The 24,517-nt window shown below is 40.9% G+C and overlaps 1 protein-coding gene across 1 annotated transcript in view; it reads right to left on the minus strand.

Annotated features, from left to right (window-relative positions):
- The window catches only part of LOC139732049 (FERM, ARHGEF and pleckstrin domain-containing protein 1-like), a 145,567-nt gene that overhangs the window by 86,750 nt on the left and 34,300 nt on the right, over positions 1-24,517 (minus strand). Inside the window, exons 3-4 of the mRNA XM_071642928.1 lie at positions 3,668-3,772; positions 3,181-3,223 (exon numbers count right to left, since the gene is read on the minus strand). Of these exons, the coding sequence (XP_071499029.1) occupies positions 3,181-3,223; positions 3,668-3,772 (148 nt within the window). The remainder of the gene's footprint in view (positions 1-3,180; positions 3,224-3,667; positions 3,773-24,517) is intronic.

The raw sequence follows: 24,517 nt of genomic DNA on the forward strand, positions 1-24,517 counted from the left end.
AATAAACACTCACTGCCAGTCAATACGTGAGCAAAACCATTGAAATGACAACCCCCCCCCCCCCACCACACACAAAATGCACGCCAATACTGAGTGAACCTATATTTACGGAATGTCTTTGATAGAGGCATAATGTCCATACGGTCAAGCAGACTTCAAAGGTCATCGCACTCTTGATGTGTCTTTGGTATTACTATGTCAAGTTTTAGAGCCCATCTCTTTGAGTCAAAACATGGTATTCATTGTCTGTATCTCCTGGCTGTATCATCATTGTGTTCTACCACTGGTATTTGAAGATCATAATTACAACTTTCTTTCAAGGAAAGAGTATTACTGACACCAAATTCGCAACACATGAATATCCCTTTAAATGGAGCACATTAAAATTCACTGTCACACTAAGGAGCTACATGGCATGAGAAATGAGGTGGGTACGGCCACGCACTCTTTTCAGTCACACGCCTGATAGAATTGCAGAACTGATTCAGATGTTTCAAAGGACTCATACCCTTCTGTATCTGCCAGAGCAAACAGGCATCTAAATACACCATCACTGACTCATCACACTGAGCAAGGAACCTGGTTCGTACAGGTCTTTGTCAGGTACGCACCCAGGCAATCGTATTGACTGGGTGGGTGGGTGGGACTACCATTTCATATATTTTCCTCCTCTTGAGCAAACTCTTTGCTGAAAAAAAAAGGGGGGAGCCCAGCCTGTACTGTCCTAGAGGTCCCCACTCCGTCAGGCTGTTATTTAAAGGAAACCCAAACCCGATGAGAAATGTGGATTGAGTGAAAGCAGCAACATTAGTAGAACATAGAAAGTTGAGGAAAACTCGAACATTCCACAAAAATTCATTTTTCATTAAAATTACACATTCCATCAACTTGTTACTGGGATATGTTAGAGTAATATCATTCCCCCTGTTTTCTGAAAGTAGTTAGTCAAGTGCTCTTTCGTTATGCTAGAAAAATGAAAACATGTTGAATTTTCTTTATATTTTCTTTATATTGTCGTCCACACAATGATGTCATAAACTCAAGTAGTCTCCTTATCCAGTGGTTCTGACACCAAAACTTTTAAAATTCATAACTTTTGCAATGATTGTCAGATTTTCCTTAAACTTTCACTAATGTGTTCTACTAATGTTGCTGCTTTCACTCTTTAAATCCAAATTTCTCTTTGGGTTTGGGTTTCATTTGAAGCGGTTAAAGGCCTGATGGCATGGGGAGGGAAGGGCGGCCCGACTGAGTCGGTATTCATTCGTTACCTACCGGGGTACATTTGAAAACTATGACTAAAGCAACCTGCTTGCCCATTAGTGAATAAGTGCCTTGAAGCGTATGCTCGACAGTAACATTTGATTCCAGTTGAGATTCTTTGGCGGTTTGAGTACTTACATAAAGATCAATGATAAAGCTACACAAAATTTGTTCCAGGATTCTCGAATACGTCCGTATAGGGCTGGCCTTCCCATTGCACGAATCCCCACTCTACCGGAGCTTTAAAAGTTCGCCCATCACCTTTATCATACGTGGTAGCAAGAGGTATGTATCTATATTTAGGCCAAGGAGGGGAGGAAATATCAGCTGGTATCAGCCAGGGAACAGCTGGGCATGATGACCCCCTCTCATCTCGCTGGAGGACTGGTGATGAGCATCTCAAAAAAGATATCAAACCATCTTGCCCATTTCTTTCTACTATTTCCACCTCCTTCATGAACCATCCAGTACTCTTGCTAGATTCACCTAAAGTTGAACTTGATTGAACATTAAAATTGTTTGTTCATATATTCATCTTAGTGCCCAAACTTGTTTCAGGCACTTAACTGTAGTCTGACTTTGTTGACAACTGTTAGTTCACTTTCAGTTCTCTCTTAAAAAAAGAATGTATCATTCCAAAACAGATGAATCATGTATTTTCATTCAAGATTTTACGTGAATATCCCATATCATGTAAGCTGTCCCTATCACATTGATGCTGAAAAAGAGTGGCAGTTGAGAAAACAAGAAAATACAAATTCATTTGTACACTGAGCAAATGTGTCTGCATCATTTCCTCCGGGCGCTGCTGTAACACAAAACTAATTGCCCCTTTCTGGTCTGGGCGTGACATTGAGGGACTACCCCGCCTGCCTAAGTGCCTTAGAGCCCATATTACACAAATAAGATTTCTTTTCTTTCTTTCTTTCTATTTTGAACAGACTGCATGCAGTACTTGACACTTGACACCTAGCCGTGGTGTCAGGAAAAATAGTATTGTTTGGGAGGAAGTAATCACAGACCGCAGTGTACCAACCCCGGGGGCCACAAATGAAGGCCTATCACCTGCAGGAACACTGCAAAGTCACCTGGTATATACACTGAAATATTTCTCTGCTCACATTAAGATTTAAGCTGAAAAAAAAAAATAATAGTCATATTCAGCTCTGAATATCAGCAACATGTTTGAGTGGAAATGGGCATGAATCATCATCCCTTTTGGTTATTTTAAGAAGCGGTGGGATGAACTTCACTGGCATTTACGCTGTGAGAATGGAAGAGTGCTTCGTTCCCCGAGCGGAGCAGGATGAGGGAGCCGAGTGTCTAGGAGGCATAATCTGTCTCATTGCAAAGTAATACACGGTAATAACGAGGCATCGTAAAAGGATGGGTTTTCCATTGACAAAGACTGCCAGAACGGCCCTTCCCCCCCCCCCCATCCCCCCCCCCAAAAAAAAACCTTCCAATTCGTGGGCTTTCATCATCCAGAGTTTGAGCCTGCCACTCCACCAAGCTCAAAGAACATGTTTCATATCAACCCTGTGTTGTCAAACTGGCTCATCATACGAGTTTGATCTTCCATTCATATTCGAGACATTATCCTCACAAATGAACCTATTCCTTGTGCTGCTGAAATATTTTCCTGAACTCTTACATTGTCCAATGTGACGTGACGTCACTTTTTCATTGAAATAAAAAGAGGTGAAGTTTGACAACAAAAAGTCCAGTAATACTATGGGAACATAATCAAATAGTAATGTTGCAATAATGGTTGTTGTTTTTTTTTAATTGCAACTGACTGTCAAGTTTCCCTTCATGTTAATAAAGGGCAATTTGTCAATTAGTTGCAAGAATGTCAAAGCCTAAAGCCTCTCTCTTTCTTGCTTTTTTTAAAACTTTCTTCCTTTAAAAACTCACCTGCAACTTGCTTCAAGACTAGTTTCTCTGGTTCCAGCCATACCTAGGGGAGAGGAACACAAGATGATAAGAACCAATGACAGAGGTATGATGACTAACAGCTTCTTCACTTTAACCCTTCCTATGCCAATAAGTTAAACATGCACAAATTTCACATTTACACCTATGGAGAGGTAATTATTGTAGCCTGCAGAGGGTCAAAGGCTATCTGCATTACCATTAGTACAAATGTATCTCTTACGAACTGTTGTGACATTGCATCATCGAAAAGGGCATCCAAGTAGCTCTACTTTGAAATTTAAAAAAAAAAAGAATTGAGAAATAAAATGGATTTAGATACATGATATTTTGATAGATACAAATATAGATGTCGAAATTGATATAGCGATAGATAAAGATTTAGATTTAGGTATGGATTTATGCAGATATATAATTCAGCAAGTATGGCAGACTTGAAGCAAGACTACATAGGGGCAAACAAACTCACTAAGTGGTCTCCCTTGGTGTAATACTCCAAGCCGAAATAATCCATCTCATAGAGATTGAGGCACCGACAGCATTCCAAAAATACGTCTCCCCCTGTGGCGTTTTGCTGCAAAGACAAGAAGAGCGAGAAGAACATTCAAAGAGACTCGTAAAGCAAATACGCACAGGCATTAATGATAAGATCTGTATACTTTTTCTCTTTTTTTTTTTTTTGGAGTGTGTGCCTTTCTGTCTGTCCAGCAAAAATATGATATTTTGGATGACGCAAGCACCTCGCCAAACATGTCTGTGGTACAACAAGCATTATGTATCAAAACTTCAAAGATTAAACAGCCACTATGTGCACTCATTGTCTATGCACGTTTCTAAAAAAAAAAAAATATATATATATATATATATCATATCATATCTCCATACATGTATGATATGGTCACAGTAGCATGTGGAGTTTAGACCCTTCCCCTCCACCGTTTTTACTGCATCTATGGAAAAGACCTAAGCATTTTCTTTAGGATGGAACACAAATTGAAATGTGAAAAAATATCCCATTACTTTTATGCTATTTACAACTGGAAGCTTTGCGTTTATTCAGCGCAAACTTAGAGTTCTGTAAAGGCAGAGACACACCACACAATGAAATAATGTCATTGCCTGGCTGCCCCGAAGCATTTAGATTGATATCTTATTCACTCTTTTTGTGAATTACCCTATTTGCAATAGGTCAGTAACTCACTAATTTGTGTGGTTGCTCTGAGGCAGAGAGGAGAAATATTACAATTTCCCCAAATTTTGCCCCAAAAGTACATTCCCACAGGCGAGACCCACTTTAGAAGCAGCAAAGGTATCAGTCAGACATTTCACAATTTCCCATCCCTGGAAAGAAGAGGTGGGGGTAAGTTATTGAAAACAACGGACTCATCCCCAGTCAACACGGTGTGTGCTCAGTACGCAGATTGACCTGGAAATGACCTCCGTGTGTCCAACATCTCATAAATGCCAACAACTATTAGATTTTAGCACCAGACCCTCTTCTACAAGTACGCTAAATCTTTCTTACACTATGCATGTACTTGACTTCAAGTGCACTTTCTGCTTGTGCTTTATTGAAAAAAAGAAGAAAAAAGTCTAGCCCTAACTGGTGAAACACATTGGTTCCATGGCTGCTTGCTTTAACAATATATTACAATACATCACTTCTAAAGAAGTCAGGTAAACACATCATTCATCAATGGAAATTAATGAAATCAATTATTAGATGCTTTCCATGGCTTATATCATGTAAAATGCTGTCATAAACAATGCAGTTGTCCAGAGAATTTCAAATCTTTTTTTTTCTTCTTTATGATGATTTCTTTGTGATATTTGTCATCAGAATAGAAAAAGAAAACATGCTGCGAGGAACAGAAATTCAAATGTTTCACCAACTGAAAAAAAGAGGAGTACAATGAAGACTTCTAATGCCAACATAAGACTTAGCATTTGAAATAGCACTTTTATTGTCATATCACGGGGAAAACATTTTACCGTGTACACACCATCTGTGTAGTGTGTACTATGAGCATGCATCTGGACAGGGAGGTTTATGAATGTAGAGCCTGTTTGAGAAGACTAGCTGTCGAGGCAATCGGAGATTAAGGTCAATTGCAGGCAAGGCATGAGCTGAGCAGGATTGGGCTGCGATTTTGGCAATGATCTACAGCCCTTGGCTCTGGCATAGCCAGAATGAGATCTTTGAACCCTGAACTGCTTGGGTTACATCAAGCTCAAGGGTGTGGGACTATTGGAAACCCTTGCCCAGGGTACAAACTGTACCCAATACTGGGGCATATATGCACAATACAATGCACCACACTGCAATGCATGGGCACACACCGGTGCAACTGCCATAGAATCTAACCATTGCAGAACATGAGACGATGCACCCAGGTGACTGGGGGACTTTCTGTATGTGTTTGTCAGGTGAACACAGTGTGTGTTATATAAAAGACACATGAAGCATTGGGGTACATTGGCAAATAAACATTTCTCAGCTGGAATGTTTCAATCTTGGTTTTGGAGGTAATGGTCTTTCAAAAAGCAGTATAGAGTCCTTTGCATGAGCAACATACCTTGCTCTGTTATCATACTGTAAGGTTAAAATACTCCTCAAAACTACAACTCAGTGTTATGTCATTTCTCTTCTCAAGATCACTGTGAAATCAAACAGTAGATTTTGCACAATATGTTGCAAATGCAGCATCTCCACACAAACCTAAAACAAACCCCGAAATAACAAACATCAAACACACACAAAAAAAACAGATGGACTACACACAAAACTGTTTAGGAGTGTCAACTACAACTATCAGCACGAACAAAATTAACTCTCAAAGGAACAGAGAGTAACAACAGCATAGGTACACCATTCTCACTGAGTGGGACTGAATACAGCCTTTCTTTCATCAAAATTTCCTCTTCCTACTTCGTCTCTATCTGTAGATCAGGCTCGCACCTCAAGAGAAACATGCCCCTGTTCCACTATCTTTTGAGAGACACGTCTGACGCAAATGATACCTGGGGTGTCCCAGGTTTTGTCGAACACATAATAATCAGCGCGAGCCGCACAAAACCCTCCCTTTCGCTACCTGCACTTTCGCTTAAATCAACGCAGAGCGACAACACGTCCATCCGACGGAGCGAGCCGGGACGGCCGACTAATGGGAGACACATCAGGAGGCTAATTGGAACTGAGGACGGGGAGGGAGAGGAAGATAATAAAGTCACCAGTGACTTGTTCAAAGGCTAATTGAGGCTCAATCATGATATCATCTAGCCGGAGAATGTTCTCCTCATTTAGGGGAAAGGCCTACATTGTACATGCAGCATCTACTAGATGGCAATTAATAGGAAGACGACAGCTACACTCACAGGCACTGTCACCTTTCCATGAAGAGCAACTCCATCTCTGTCGCATAAATATCACACAACGTTTTGTCACTTCAATATGATCATAATCTGGCTATTGATATCACGTAAAGTTTGTAAATTTACAGACATAATTAGTCTTGAAGAGCTTTCACACACAAATAAAAAGTGCTAGAATGCAATGGCAGCTCTAACAAAAGTCTCTCAAAATGTTGCAACGTTCCACACATTTATCAAATATCTCTTTACAGAGATCTTGCAGGGACCAAATGCTGTGACGGTTGAGAGCACTGAGACATCACAAGCATCTCATTACAATCCAATGTGAATACTGCCAATCCGCAATGCCTACAAGGCATTAATTTCTGAATTTCTCACCCTGAACAGAGATACCATGCATATTGCAGTGCTGCAATCAATGCACAAACAAGAGGGGCATTCACATCGACCACTAAAAATTGTGACAATTTGAGGAAAAGTTTGTACGCAGCTGCGCCAAAAGCCATCCGCACGGCCGCTAGACAAAAAAAAATGGTTCACTGTACCAAGCTTCCTGTCATGATTAGGAATGAGAATGCTCATTGCAGAAAAACTCATGAATTTTGTTTGTCGCATGGCTTCCATTCACACTCTCCGCAGCCACCATGAAACGTACAACTTGTGAGCCATGCTCATGCTAATGCCACAGCTAGCGTTACACGCAGCATACTGCTGTGCCAATCATGAAAGTGTACTATGACAGCAAAGAACTTTGCAACATTGCAATTTTAATGTTACATTTATAATTCTTTAGAAATTCACTGGGCCAGAGTACTCTCTTTCATCTTCAACATTTGTAGTCAAATGAACATTACCTGATGTTACAAAAATTCAGTCATGTGTTTTTTTTTTCTTTTTTTCCAGAGATGGTCTTTATTACCTCTAGCCTCTGTCATTAGTATATGCGCATTTGAAACTTGGCTGTCTTATTCTTTCAGTCTTAAAAATGACAAGAAATCTGCTCATTATTAGGTAAACACATGGAGAGAGTCTGGCAAGCTCATCATACTGCTGCAAAGCAATTCACACTGTTAGTGAAAAATCACAAAATTCTAAAATCATGATAAGTGCCTCATTGCCAAAGCTAAAGGGCACTACTGCAGAGCTGGGATTCAAACTTCACATGTGCACAGAAGACTGCAATCTCATCCCTGCTAGTCTTGAACGCTCAGCCAAGACAGCTCCCATTAATTCTGCATCAATATCCTTTGCTTACGGTACTTTTTAACCTTTGCTTTGTAAATTTCAAGCTTGCAATTCACACACAGGAGACTACATGTAGTACAGAAAGAGACATTTAAAACACCAAGACAGGAAATTCCTTTGCAGTATCCGACAGAACATGGTTTCCTGTATGGGTGTTGGGAGGAAGTCACTTTACGCGTTACTGAATGCAACATACCTGTGGTTGCCCGCTAACCTTCGACCAAGTTCCTAATGAATGGCCCCGTCTACACCTCTGCACAGGCTAGCCAGGTCACTAGTTCACACAGCAAATCATTTTTATGTGGTGTCTGTTTTTCGTTCACTCCTCTGAAGATCACACCAAGTTCCTAATAAGGCAACTACAACAATTCCTCTTCTTTGCTTATCTTTTTTTTTTTCATCCTCTGTAAGTGTTTCTTGTGGCCCCATTCACATCAATCTATAACTTCTTTTTTTTCTTGCCGAGCATCTCACAATTTTGATGGTTGTTAATGCTTTGAGCAATCCCCATGTTGTAAGTTTTGTCAAGCTACATGTACAACTGATCTACAGTTCCGTGGGAGGCAAGAATTACTGTGTATGATGAAATTTTTCTTTTTCTTTGAAGCTGATGGTAATTGCCGAACATAACTAAATGTCAAAGTGCCCAGCCTAATCAAGTTGCATGAATTGGATTGACAAGTTCCATTATCGAAGTGCTTAGACTAATCAATTTACGTGAATGAAAACAATGAGTAATCCACATTTATCATTACTCAACCCTCGTCATGTGCGAATGACTTTTCTATGATGTCCAGCTGCCTCCGTATCACAACTTTCTGTCGGTAGTGTTGTATTCATTGTCTGTAGCGAGATGTCATTTCGCACACGAGATCCCAGCATACACCCACAAGTTGTGGTTTTCGCCAAGCAAAAAGGACAATAACTTGCTCACCAATGCAAAATGATAGTGCTGTGCATACTGATCAGACAGGGTCGGATCTCATGTAGTCGTAGACTACGTTGTACATTTGGGCACCCCACTAAACTTGTGAGGTCCATCTTTTCCCTTCCAGTGTGAAACCACAAGTACAACTCCAGTTTGAGGAGTACTGTATAAGCTGTTATTTTCGCGAGGGTTTAATTTTCGTGAATTTCGCAAATCACAGTTGGATCGCGAATTTAACAACACGCAAAAATGTCTCCATGCGCCCTGTTAGTAGTGCATTATTAAACGTAAGCGTCGGCGTCAATTCGCGAAAACAACATCTCACGAAAATGTCTATGGCCTCGCGAAAATGTCTATGGCCTCGTTATTCGCGAAAATATCTGTACGCGAAAATAACAGCGTATACAGTAACTAGATGGAGAAAATGAATCCCCAGCAAAGTTCCTTTTTCGGTGCATTACACAAATATTTCTTTGTGGGGATGCTCATGGCATCATTGCACCCACTGAGGGCTTGAGTCGCTACGTACAGATCACATCAAAGACATTGCAAAAGCTTCATGTCTAATTTATGCACTTTTAGAGCACACATAATCTGCAACACTTCAAGATGACTTAAACCCAAATACAGACAGCAGATTGACTCAAGGGGACTATTTTTAAGCACAATGATGGTTTCCTATATTTTCATTCCAGAAACTACATTATATAATAAAGACAGTATAGACATATTTTCTCGATAGAAGTAAAATAAATGTACAATATATCTAAACAGAACAGAACAAATCAAACACAGAACATGATTTCAAAAGAAAACTGCTAAAAGAGAATGTAAACATCCATCTCTTCAAAAACTACAAAAATTTGAGGTAACATTCTCAATAAATGTTGTGATGGTCAGTTATGATAATGATGGGGCATCAAGCTTTATACAAGGAAGGGTTAGAGGACGGAGTAAATGCTATGACAATCTGCTGTGTTGTGACAAATTGATAGCGATGAATGATCACGCAGCATCACGCTGACGCCATCAACAAAAGAGAAATGAAAAGCAAAGGTGAATAACGGAGAATTGATGACCCATGCAGAGGCAGCCTCTACATGCATCATCCCCTCGCTATGGCTGGAATTTCAGGACAAGATTCCTAGCCAGTCCCATCACTCACAGCGGAGTTTCAGACCTGCGATAGAACTAGTTTGTAATCACACTTCCAGACACATTTCAACAGTTGCATGGAGTATTCAGACTGTATAATGCCTTACATTACAAGTGTAGGATATCTGTGTTGCATCCTCCGATCTGTCAATCAAACACGCAACTGTCAACCTGCCTTTTTTTTTTTGCAAGAGGATACAAATTAAAATGTATTATCAGGGAAGTTAATGTTATTGAAAGTTGAACCTCCTCAATCATATCTGACAGCTTAAAGGGGATGGCTAGTAACTGATCAGTGGGAATCAGTGGGAATGCTGAGGGATGATTGTTCCAATCCTTGTGGGATTCATTTAAGAGTACATTATATATCTATTCTTGTGTGAAAATTATTTGCTTCAGAATGGTCTCATATTCAAGTAATGTGCAGTTTAATGTTTCCAGGTAAGCGTCCCTGGTCAGTAACGGGGCATTAATCTGCACATTACTTGAATATGAGACCGTTCTGAAGCAAATAATTTTCACACAACAGTAGATATATAATGTACTCTTAAATGAATCCCACAAGGATTGGAACAATCATCCCTCAGCATTCCCACTGATTCCCACTGATCGGTTACTAGCCATCCCCTTTAAACGATTCACGATGCCACAGAGCATATAGAATGGAGAAAATGCAGCAGACATGGTTTGATAAACATGTTTGATAGAAATATGATTCAGGTGTGCCTTTAGATTTGCTAAAGCGGGTCAATTAGAATGAAATGCATCCCTAAACACGTTTACAAAACAAGCTCTTCTGAAGATCCGAAAGGGCTCACAGAAGTATCGTCACATCGGTGGAAGTCCCATCAAATGCTTCCCTGGATGGGAATGGCCCTCCCACTGCGCCTGGAAGGAGCAGCATGACATACTATTGAAAGGCTTGGGGGTGGGGTGGTGGCTTGGGATGCATGCTGGTTTTACAGGCATCTGGGGAAGAACGGCACTGGTGAATGCCTACTTTACACCACTATCATAGTGACGAATGGTCTCTGTGATTGAATTCAGCAACAGCCAAGCATTGTGGTGCAGTGGGTGAGGGCTTTGGATCCTTATGCTGGAGACCCTGAATTCAATTTCATCCCACTGCGTTCATCCATCTCACAGGAGATATATTTCACATACAATGCCCCTCTAGGCCCAAGACGACTGTAAAAACGGATAACTCGCAATACTCAGTATGATGGACAACAGCGACTATGGGAAGATTAAGTAGGTGATGGGGCTATCCTTAGCAAAAAGAACATATCAAAAGAGATCTATGAAACTCATACAGGAGTAAGGGGAATCAAACGTAATGCACTGAAATTTAGCTTGATTAGACTGTTTGGCCAGAATTCACAAAGGAGGTTTAAACTTAGACCATGGTACAAATTTAGACCATGGTCTAAAATAAGCGTTAAATAGGCGTACCAATACATGCGCGCATCAATGCACGTCTTTTTTACTGGATACCTGTTAGCGTACGCAATCTGTCAGTCATATCTACGCAGTTAAAAATATACATAAACCATGGTTTAAATTTAGACCACCTTCGTGAATTTGGGCCATTGTGTTTAAAAGTGTTTGACTGGTAGGATATTAACCCTGTATAATAAACTGGTTGATCACTGTTGATTGGTTGGTGGGTTGTTTAGTCCGTCTGTCGACGGCTGGTTGTTGTTGCTGTTTTGTTCAAAAACAGAGTGGAGTTAAAAGCCTGGGAAAAGACTAATGAGGGAGTTCTCTGAACGTGCTGCTCATTAGCACAGGACATAACGTAGCTGTACATCACTTGGCATGCAGAGGCTCACATTGGGCATTCACTACCTACATCTATAAGTATCATGCCATTAGAGCTTAGATGTGATACTCAATTCAAACAGATTGAACACCACTGCAATTTTGCTGTATTCACCTCCAGTTCCCATACTTCAGCCATAACCCTGATTGATATAACCATCAGTATGGTTCACATACATTGTATTGGTTACTGTTGAATCTGCTCATATAAAACGATGAACATGATCATTGTTGAAAGTGTTCTCGACTGTTTTCAACATGCATTCATCATAACCCTTCACAACATTTTAGTGGCATTAATGACAGTAATCGCACTGTGTATACTATATTGCTATTCATCATATTCACTATCATCTCCACTTACACCTTGCTACCTGAAAGAAAGGCAACCATAACTCATTGTCACACAGGGATTTATGTGTAGGTACTGCATGATACTTTCAACAACAGAAGTGGCCAGTTCTCCTCATTTATTAACATTCATTTCAACAAAAGTGGTAAAGTGCTGAGTAAACCAAGCCAAATGGGCAACCAGCAGTTTGAGCTTTGATGAGATCTAGGTGACATGTGCCAGTGAATGTGCTTGAGAGTAGGTGCATTTACATAATTTGCATTTCCACGTCGGTGATAAACACCAGGTAAATTGTTGGCACCATTCTCCCTGGCAAAACGCCACGGTAACAGATATTGCAGCAATTCACTTGGTACAGTTCTCATTCACAAAATTAAATGCCATTACTGTCCCAAAAGTATACTAGTATCTCTCCAAGGGTAGCATCTCTCTGAGGTAAGCATTGCGCATCTCTAAGGCCAAAAAAAAAAATTGTTTTATTGGCGTAATCTGCCCGACCCTAAAAAAACCCCCGACCCTGAACTTTTAAAAAAAAAAAGAAAAAAGGAAAGACATCGTTTTTCCCGAGAGAGGGCACGATACGGGTTTGCGAATTATAAAGAACAACAACAACAAGAACAGCTGGTGTCGGAAAATGGCCGCGCAGTACAGCGTGTCGGCAACTGGCAAGTCCGGTTTGAAGGTTTTATTTAATATTATTTGGAGAATTGATTTGTCTGGGTAATAAGTAGCCCAGGAATTTGTTCGTTCGTATTCTGACCAGTATGTCGTGACGGCTGTTAAAGTGGGGAAGGCGGAAACGGTCCATTCCAAGATGTCCTGCTGTCTGACCAGAGTGCCATTCAGTTGGATATGGGGCACTGGTATATGGTTGCTACTACGAATACGATGGAGGCGAAGAAGTGCCGGTCGCGCCAGTAAACGGGAACACGCATGCAGTCTCCTATGGGTTCGAGTGGGGGGCCAGGGTGTTTTTCCATGTCCAAAATATGATTCTCTTTTAAAATTTATTGCTTTTAAACCAGTGATATAACAAACTTTGGATGCAACAGACCCTCTCTATAAATATGAATTTTACACGTAAAATACAGGTAGCAAAAAAAAAAAGAAAAAGAAAATCTGCCCGCCCGACCCTATTTGAAAAATATCATGTTACGCCAATACAAATTTTTTTTTTGGCCTAATGGCAACACAAGAAGTATATAATATGTCAGGTGAGCAATACACTACAATATGTGGTATTTTCTGACACAATTCACACTCAAATCTCCGGTGCATATTTCATACAAAGTTTGAATTACTGTCAAAGTGGAAATTTCCGCGGTGTTGAAATTTTTGCGCATTTCACGGAACCAGAAACTAGCACGAAAATAAAAGCACAAAAATATTTTTGCTTGCCATATGCTCCCGTAACTGTCTTGATTCCACGGAATTAAAAACATGCAAAACTCCTCTTACCGGGCTGAGCGCGAAAAATTAATTGCGGAAAAATATCCGCTTTTACAGTATCACTCTAAATACCACAGTATTTTTGCAACATATTTCTTGGTGTATTTCGCAGTATATTTGCATTGACATCCCAAATTAATGTGTGAATACATACTGCAGTATTCAACCGTGAGTGTGAATGCACCTTGCGATGTGTACAGACAGACCCTGAGCCATTTAGTCAACAAAACGCAATGACAGGCACTGTCGCTCAATCGTGATAGCCTCAACCTTAATGCAATCGCCAGCGATGGACGGACCAAGCAGACGAACGCTGAAACGTGAATCACAATTGTGATTCTGCGTGACAGTGTGTGTGTGTGCGTGTGTGTGTGTGCATTTGTATCCATTATATAATATATGGAAGGATATGAAAATGTGAGTGTGTGTTTGTACAATTATATATCAACCATGCTTTTCGTACTTAACCCACTGAGGACAGACTGATTTTGCTACAACATGCATTTCCCATAGGCACTTGCCGAGTATATTAACTCGGGACTTGTCCTCAATGGGTTGATGAATTAGTTTTAACAACCCAAATGAAAACTCTTTTCTTTCTGAGCCCTTTACACCTTTTACATTCAATATTCTGTGAAGACAGCAGGGTAGCAGCATAAACATTAGTTATTCCAGCTGCTTTTCTGCTGAATTCCCTTTGTCTGATATCCTTCTGCTGCACAACCAATTTCTTTCTATCTCCCGCATTCTGAGCAACAATAGTTACGTTCAGACGGGAGCCCTTAACCTCGAAGTTAGGAAACTTCGAGGTTAGAGCTTGTAGTTAGGGACCGTGAAGACGCACTCGTAGTTAGCAAACCTCGAGGTTTGCTCGAAGTTTCGAGCCACGAGAAATCTTATGGTTAGCGCTCTAACCACGAGCCGCGGGGGGTCCCTACTCGTAGTTAAGCACCGTGTGGACACAAAACACAACGAACTCGAAGTTAAGAGTGACCTCGCCGTAAACTCCGGCCCCCACAATTTCCCTCTGCTTCCGGGTCAACCTCCCAAACGTACACCACAAATACACCACACGTGAAAAACCTATGACGCATGACACAACAACATCATCTTTTCTTCCCATGCGCTTGATCTCTGAAACTGAACACGTCGAATTAACATTTACTCGCTATCAAACTGTATTCTATATTCTTCTCCGACGCTAAAAAAATGTTTTCGACGAATATCTTCATAAAGGCATAAAGTCATCAGTGCAGTGCTATCTCTGCATACCATGACAGAGAAAAAGAGTACCCGTAAGCGAGTCCGACAGGGTTCGACTAGAGAATAAATAGACGCCTTGTTAGCAGTGTGGGCTGAAACTTCCGGTTTTGTGGTTTTAACATCGAGTAGGACCCACTCGTAGTTACGGGGGGCAGAAGCTTCACCTCGAAGTTTCGTAACCTCGAGGTTAAGATTCGTCGTGTGGACACACGTCGTAGTTAGGGGGCAAGAGCGAAACCTCGAGGTTTCCTAACCTCGAGGTTAGGGCCTGCCGTCTGAACGTAACTAATAACAGCTCTTCTTTGGTGTGCGCAAAGCCAAACACATTTACTCACACACAAACACACGCTCAAACACAGATGACAATGCTTATGCACAAATACAATTCAGTGGGGGGAAAAAGGAAAAATACAAGAAGTGATTATTTCATCACTGACCTGGATATTACAGACCAAGTTATGTACATGAACCATTATACAACGTGAATACTACCAAACTCAGTAAGATGTAATACCCATATAAAAAGAAAGAGCTAAAAAGGCTAATGATAGAGAACTCTGAACCAACAAGCTGTCCCTCCTCTGTTCTACCAATAAATTAGATGTCAGAAGATGGCCTACAATTCATAAACTCTCCCTGTAGTATACTGTAAAGGACCATATTTTCGCAGCATGAAATTTTTGCTAATGGGAGCCAACGGCCTTATTCGTAGCATGAAATTTTTGCGAGCTGCCTCTAACATTCAATGCATTTAGTGTAGACAAGAACTATAGCGTGCATTTTAATTTCGCGAATCTCGGCTCTCGCGAAATTCGCACAATCAAAATGCAAGTGAACATTCCTCGTTTTACGCTATACACTTGACATATCACTAAGGTTCACAAGTCTACGTGAACAGAAGATGTTGACATGCAGCATTTGTGCAAACGTTACCATCCTTCCCATTGCTTCAGCCGCCCATTATTTTGTAACAGGAAAATCAACTGTTTTGCATCTTTGTGGTGATATTTGCGGTTACAGTGGTCGGGGGGGGGGGGGGGGGGGGGGGCTTCACTCACTCATACATATTCACATCAGCCCATTTTGACTCAACACAAGGGACACCTAATGCCAATGTGTCTGGAGAGAAAAAGACAGGTGCATAATATGCCTAATTTGCTCTAGTGTGGGCAAAATTGTCCTTTAAAAGGTAAGGCCTACTCTTTTTATCAAATGTCTCATGGGCAGTATGCTTCGTTTCTCCCACAGTGAAGAATTTCAACTCAAAATTTGAAATAAAAACTGAACACATTACTACCACATAACAAAGGGACTATGCTCTAGGATTTTGCAGCCATGATAGCAAGTACCTGGTGTGAAAATTCACCAGTGTCCTACAGTTTTCCTTTCATCTTTTTGTTTGCTTGTTTGTATTTTAACATCTACCGTAAAACGAGGAATCTTCGTGTGCATTTTAATTTCGCGAATTTCGCAAGCGCCAACATTCGCAAAATTAAAATGCATGCGGAAGTTCTTGCCTATATAATATGCATTGGATGCCAGTGGCAAGGCATCTAAGATTTCATGCTGCACGAAAGGCCGTCAGCACCAATTCGCTAAATTTTCATGCCGCGAATATACCATGTTTTACAGTATACTGCCACCAACTTTTATGACAAGTACAGTCTTCACCATACAATCTTAGCTATGCTTGTGACACCCTCTTGTGCTGTTACAGAGTAGAATTCTACCAGTACATTATCTTTATCTGCTTTGGCTATGCATTAAGCCAAGTAAACTGGGGTCGGTCTTCTGTCGATAAGCCTCTTCTTACAAAGAGAAGTGAAGCACTGCACTTGACTGTACTGAATGTGACATATGAAACAGTCACAACTTGACAAGAACCAAAGCACAGTCCCATTATCTACGCAAACAGCATTGCACATTGTTTTCTCTTAGAAGTGCTGAGCTCAGAGAAAGTACAGTATATCCACAGGATCAAGAGCATTTTCTTATAGCCATGACCGTAGCAAATATTAAGCTCAAAAGAAACAATATCTGAGAATTTTACAGATTTGGTAGGGAAAAAACAAGTAGGAAAAATAAGAGTCTACAGGGAAAAGTCCTAGAAACAGCTCCATTCACAATCTTACAAGTATTGTGTTTAAAAAAACCCAAACAAACAAACACCATGTGCAGAAATGACCAATCAGCTCTCAGGATTTCAAATCTTTGGTATGATGAATGTCATCACGTAGCTTTCTATTTCAAGTTTTACTATACTTTTACAGCAAATCTTTGGTGCGAGAATGTCTGTTTGTCTGGCACAAATTTGTGAACACAGGAGTCTGTAGAGCAAAACAGACCTCTGGCCAAAGGCATGGATGCAATATATACCCCCATGTGTTCAGAAGAAAAGAAAAGAAAAAATCTTGTCCTTTCATCTGCACGAAACATCATATCTATTCATGAGCCATACAAAAAGTACAATTCAACTTGTTCTATTGCCAGCGTTTATACATGCAGCACAGGGATGAATCTGCAAGTCAGGTACAATGGTCGGTATCACAAATGTAGGTGGGAAAAATAAACAGAAGTCACACGGCTCGAAATGCACGTAAGAATGGATCTAGACACTCACTTGTATAGTGTGCCGTATATATGAGACATTATGTATTTGACGCTGACAGTTTTGTGAGTGAGTGGGCACACAAAGCTTTGCCCCATCAATAAATGCAAACTCCACTTTCCTGTATGCATCTTTTGAATAGCGATTTGATTCAAGTTTTATTTGATTTAATTTCTGCATATTTATCAAACAGACAAATGTAAAAACCATACAATCTTTAATATATAATGAAAAAGAACCACCACTTTCTGTTCAAACTATAATCTCCGCCCCCATTCATGATTGCTGCCAAGTTTGGTCAAAATACAGCAACCAAAGTGAACTGTTCAAAATTTATGGAAAAAAAGAGCTAATTTTGCACACTTGGGGCCCCACCCAACAGGCATCACCACTATTTGTACAAATTGTGATCCCCTCCCTTCTTAGATGATTCCTGCAAAGTTTAAGTAAAAGTCCAGTCATCTGTGTACAGGAAGAAGATGAAAATATGGTAAAGTCTGTACACAATGTATGGCACAAAATGCTCAGCAAACAATCACATTAAGCTCATTGCAAAGCTATTTGGCTCAGGGAACTAATAAAAACAATCAAATTAAATGAATGCTCTCAAAGCCAAAACGACAATTTCCACTGACCTGCTGTCTCACATGTACATGATTTCAATGAGCCTTTCTTCTCTCTCTTTCTCTCTTCTAATAAATGTCAGCAATTGAAACTAAACTGAATATTAATTGAAGATGAACTGTCAAGTGAAAAGAACAATTGCTCACTTTTGACAGACTTGATTCAGTAATGTGAAACTTGCATAGGTTTCAATGTAAACAGGTGACAATAACTGATGAAGGACTTAAATGACACAGGAGGTGAGGGCCCTTGAAGTTTAATCATGCCAATCATTTGCATGCTGTCAAGGGACTGTATCAGATATAAAACATGTGCCACCTGAAGTATCTTGCTTTCGATACTATTACTTGAAGCTTAGTGACAGTGACAGTCACAGATACCAATATGATTCAAGCTAGGGCAGTTAGGGCAGTACATTTTTCAGCACCAGGATGAATTGTACATGACCGAAACAATGATTTCCAGCTCATCTTAGACTTAGAGGTTTTTCAGAGTCTAACACTGCATTTTTTAATGCCTGGGGAAAAAAGAAAAAACTTCTGTTTTGTTTTATTTTGGGTTGTGGGTTTTTTTTTTTCAGTGGGATCAAGAAAGGATGTACATGTACCTCAAATATCTTTTTTCAAGGCCATGTTAAATTGTACTGCAGTTGTTCAAAGTCATGCACAGAGAAAGAAAACGAAACCAAAAAAAAACTTTGCTGTCTTTATGTTGTTGTTTTTGGACTGGAATCCAGAAAGAATGTACATCAAATGTCTTTTTCTCCAACATAATTAACATAGACAATGATTACTGGAAAGTACATTGTATCCCCCCCCCCCCCCCCGCGACCTTTGCCAGACTTTGAGAATGATTTCTACCCATCCCAACTGGCTACAGAGATATCCATGAAACGGGAGGAGGGGGGAGGGGGATGGCTCTGACTTCACCTCTCCACATCTTTCAGATGCACCCTCTCCATTAACTCTCTCAATGTTCCTGTTTAAAAATGCCTGTGACATTTTGTGCAGGAAAGATGGCAGCAGTAGTGAGAGACTTAATCACTACAACTGGTTAAGTCATACGCTGCCAAGTTGCTTGCAGGAACTGGAGGCCAGTGTCCTCCCAGGCATGCACAACCAACCACGATTGATTTGATCACGGACATTGCTCTTGCTCTCGGCATTTTGACGTTCTTGTTGTGTGACAACATACTCCCCGGGACAATATGGAGATGAAAGTGATCTGCATTATCTTCAGTAAAAGATTCAGCATCATGACAAAAGAGAACTACAAAAAGAACAACAGAGGGGGGGGGGGGGGGCAAGAAAGCCCACAGTGATAAAAAAGAAACCAACAACATTTAGATTGTTTCATGTGAAGAGTGATGAACTTGGCAGAGTTGTGTCAATGAGCGTGTTTCTACTGAGAGCACCTCACATCCCTGGCATCGCCACGAATTTTGTCCAACGCAGCACCTCGTATTTTATGACCACTCGAGCTGTTTCTACTGAGCGATAAAATACGAGGTGATGCAAAGGTGACGTGCAAATGCGGCGATTCCGGAAGTCAGGTATTTTTAAGTCACAGATTTGGGTCACGCGCGCACTGCCTGTTAATACGATCCGAACCCTGCCTGCTTTGCTACAACTGCGTCGGCTATTTTTTGATTAGCCATTTCTCTTCGTCTTCCCATCCAATATACCCCGAACTAACATACTGGTATCCTGCCACTGACTGATGAGAAATCTTTGGAGATCGAGGGTCCAGTTGAGATTTTCTCAAGGCTGCGACATACTAATGTGGTACTCTCGCGATTCGAGACAATATAAAGTAAAATCAAGTAAGTGATGAGGGCTTAGTAATGCAATAAGTTAGGCTGTTAATCACGCGAACAATAGGCGATGAATGCCACAATTCACATGTAACGTAACGTATAGGGCCTATAACACATACACAAGCGAGTTGGTACCAACAAAGCATGATGCGAACACGGTCACTGTGTGTACACACGTATTTTGTACACATGTGTGCGATGAACCGATTGAAAAGCGCGGGGAGAAATGCTAGACGTCCGATACACCACGAATTTCGCTACCCGGTGTGTTTCTACTGAGAATCGTCCTTCGCGTCACCACGCATCGACCACCTCAATAGATGGACGACGGAGCACCTCGCATCAGCCGGCATCGGCCACTACCAGATCTGTTTCTACTGAGGAAAAATTCGAGGTGTCACCACGCATCGGCCGGTATCGGCCGGCATCGGCCGGTATCACCACACATCGGCTGGCATCACCTCGAATTTTCGTCGCTCAGTAGAAACACGCTCAATGAGAGCTAGGAGCAAACAAGGACAGATCTTCCCCTGCTTTCCACGAATTGCTCTCCTCCCCCCTGGAAACCCTGGATGAATGGATGAGGTTACCATGGTGACTCACCCAGAAGAGTCCACTGGGCAATGGCTGCGGTAGTGATGCTAAACATTGATTCACTGATTGCCTTGACAGCCAAAACAATATGATAACAGCTAAAGTTCCTTCCACAATGTATCAAAAGAGCAACTCCTATTAACAAAAAAGTTTTATACCGTATGATTGTTGATGTTAAAGTAGAAAAACAACAACAACAAAATCCATAGATGGATCATAGACAAGAATTAGAAATGTACAACACATTGCTTGCTATGTGTAGTTATAGAACTGATTTCAACAGGTGAAGCATGGCATGAGGCCAAAAATAATGTGAATCGGAGCCAGACTTTGGAACAGTACCCTGCCCGTCTCTGTCTCTGTCCCCCCCCCCCCCCCCCCAACAACTCCATCCAAATCCTGGAAAGCTCAACGCTCAACCCCTCTCACAATCAAAAATACACGGGGTCTGCCATCATTAGAGTGGCTGTGATTAAACCTCACCGTTGCCAATCCGCGGCTCGTAAGTACTTTCCCACATGGAGACGAGGGAAAGATGGATGGGGAAGGAGAGAAACGGATCACATCCACTCTTCATTCGGCGAGCAGCTCCTTAGTCTCAGGTCAAGACTATTCAGAAATAAATCCATATCATGTTCAAGTTGGGTTTTACAAAAACAGAGCAAAATCATACAAACAGGATTATAGGAGTTTCATTAAAAAATCAAATTATCAAAATTATTGAAGTTAGTGTGATTTGAAATTATTTACTCATGTAAACATAATGTTTAGGCCTATATTATAAGTAAGTTATGAAATGTTAAAATTTCATATTTTCAATAAGCAGTAATAGTGGTCATAACCACACATACACATGCACAAAAGATAAAGAGGCCACGATGTTATCACACGTATATAATGTACAACTTTCCCACTGGTTTGCTCACAAAAGTATAGTCAAAATCCTCTTTTGAAGCGATACCCAATTAAACTGTGAGTTCTTTGCTGCCCCCTCCAGTAGAATCCACTTGATTCCATGACAAAACAGATTAGGCACAATATTCTGGTTTTATATTACAGCCTGGGTTACTAGTCTATCCCTCAAGAATACAACTGTTCCACTCTAGATTAGTTACTCTCCACTCAACCTGATCAGAGTCATCAAAGTGGACAAAGACTAGGACCACGAACTTTGCGAGAGGTTATTGTCCTCCAGTGATTATGCAATCAGTCCCATATTTGACCCTACTTTAGGAAGACAAGATCTATAGAACCTAAGTGATAAAACTACCACAACATGTATCCCCTAGAGATTAAGCGAAGACAAAGAATAGCTGATGCTGGCCCCTTCAGTATCAGTCAATTACAGCTTAACCGTGCTCTGGATATCAACCTGGCGTATCAATGATCATGAGCAGATGCATACAATATGGCTACTACAAGTCCTTCCAGTCCACAGTGTAAATCATATATTGCTGTCATCAGGACCCAATTGCAAACACATTTCCAATATGCTGTGCAATTCCATGTTTCCCTTGTGCCCAGATTTTGTACATGCTATGGGCCAAAATCAAGCATACATTATTCAGTCCCATAAACTTAAAATCATGTTGGTTGATCGACTCCACCCCCCACCCCCCCCCCCCTCCACCCCCGCCCCAAATTTAGCAACCTATCACTGTCTAGCATCACACTGGATGGTTAAATGTAGTGACATGCATTTCATTTCAAAGGCCTTTCCTCTGCCGAGCTGGTTTAATCATTACTATCATTCACGGTTAAAAGTGCAGTGACACACAACTATCCATTCCAACCCATCACAGGCACACATTATTGTGGCATGATTAGAGCAATCCTTACACATACGTATGTACGATATACACGTTCACATGTCACAAAAGTATCATGCTCACAGAGATGCCTCACTAGCTTTGCGTATAGATGAGAAATGATCCAGTCCTAAGAAGTTGTCCAGTACCTTCACAATTCCAGGATGTAGCAACGAAATCTTGTCCACTGGACCCTACTGACCAGATTGAAGCGAAACAAAAGAGCTCTGGAATCAAGATTAATGCTTCACATCACATGGAAATCCAGGCAAACTGCTCTGCTGAACAACTCTCACAAAATCCTGTACAAGAAGACTTTACTTGCATGCTGATTGATATTATTTTTTTCTACGTTTAGAAGATTGTCATTTAATTGATAATACAGCAACCACTAGTCATGAGGTCATTGAATTTCAAATGTAATACTTCAGTCACTACATTTGTATGGTATGTGTATGGGGAAAGCAGAGCGTGTGTATGAACCTCTCAGACCAAACAACCTACAGCTGTAACACCCTAATGACATTCTACATAAACAGGACTGAAATACTTAAAGGTGAATGCAAGGAGAAGGAAAAGGAGGGTAGGGTCATATCTAGCCCCCATCTATTCACTGCATCAATTGTTGGATGGTCCAGTAGATGCACCTCCTTGACGCCCCCATTTCTTCTCCCCCCCCCCCCCCCAACCCCATTTCATGGGCCATCCACATCGACAGCAAAAATGGCAACATTAGAAAAATTGCTTCAGATCAGGAAGAGTTGGTAGTGCTAGTCAACTGTGCCGAAACCACTCGCAGAGCATCGCCAGAAAAATTGCAGACCGGAGCGCACATTTTTCTAACTTTTTTTGAAGGCTGCCGTCGACAATATGCAACTAGAACGAATGCTCACTGCAGAAAGAATAGTGATTTTTGTCCTGCATCTTAGACTCAATGTCTGGCATCCTCTCCATGGTCTCACACACAAAATGTGAAGCTAAACATCCATGGCTATTGTAACTTTAGAACTGTAGTTTTCAAGCAGTAAATAGCTGAGCCAACTGTGCATACGATGCACATTACAACAGCTAAAGATTTGCAATATTTTGAACTTCAACATTTTTCTTTGTGCACAGCATTTCAAAATGGAGGCTCAAACATTGCAACTTTCATGTCATCCTATTTGAGGTGAGACGACAAGCTTATGTTGTGTCTACTCAACACACCATGAGGGGGAAAAGGACTGGGCATGTGGGTTTGCGAGAGTGTGCTTGGAAATCCAAAACTAACTTCACATACAGAAAGTTTTGCTGCATCACCACACCCATAAACACAGCGTGCACAGTGCCACACGGGGCAGTATGTTCCCTCTTCCGCATTTTGCTATCAAATCTCTCTCCACCCAGGGTTGGTCGATGTCCAAAGATGGGCATCACTACCTCCATAAGTACTCTTGAATCACTGACTCATAAATACGAGTACACACTCATGTCTCTCACCCCTGTCTCTAGAGCAGAAAATTTTCTCCCGACAAAGAATAATCAAAACGGGGAATGGAAATTTTTTGGGGAAAAAAATGAATAGGTGGAAGAAAGAGCGAAATAATGACAAAAGGAAAACAAGAAAAGAAGAGAAATGACAGACTAAAAACGGGAAAGAAATGGACCTTGCACTCTGTGATCGAGACAGAGTACCTTCTAAGTGCCTATTGTATATCAATGGCACAACTGTACTGTTTGAAGCATTGAATGTCTTCGAATCACAAGAGTTACTGCCCCATTATGGAGTATTAGGACCACTGAAGCATGTACAAGAGTGTCACAAACACTTCTTTTATCTATTACTGTGATGACATTTCTTTCATCGAGCAATATCTACATGCATGATGTGAGAGAAAATAATGGAATGACAAACACGTCACAATCGCGCCGCTCTCTTTGGGGCAAAATCAGCCTCCAAAGGAAGAATCCATGTGAGGAGCAAACAGGGAATTTTCAAAGAGTATGCTGTTCTGTCATCATTGCAAATGTTATTCTTTGTGGGCTGACGTTGGAGTAAGAACTGACTGTTATTCAATCTACTTTAACCCTTTCAACACAACCATTTTACTACAAGAGCATTAGACATATAATGCAGTACATCTACAAGTGGTAATGGTAGACTTTAACCTTTGACCTTTACTTCCTGCAACAATGGACATAAATGCACACTTCTGCATCTGTTGTGCACACTGTAGATACAAATAATGAATTATGCATATTTATGCAGATATCATCTTTAGAGCTAATGAGGCATGAATACAAC

Source organism: Diadema antillarum, unplaced genomic scaffold, assembly GCF_040938485.1.
Source record: "Diadema antillarum isolate AM-2024a unplaced genomic scaffold, OU_Dant_1.0 seq00000398_RagTag, whole genome shotgun sequence".
Classification (NCBI taxonomy): Eukaryota; Metazoa; Echinodermata; class Echinoidea; order Diadematoida; family Diadematidae; genus Diadema; species Diadema antillarum.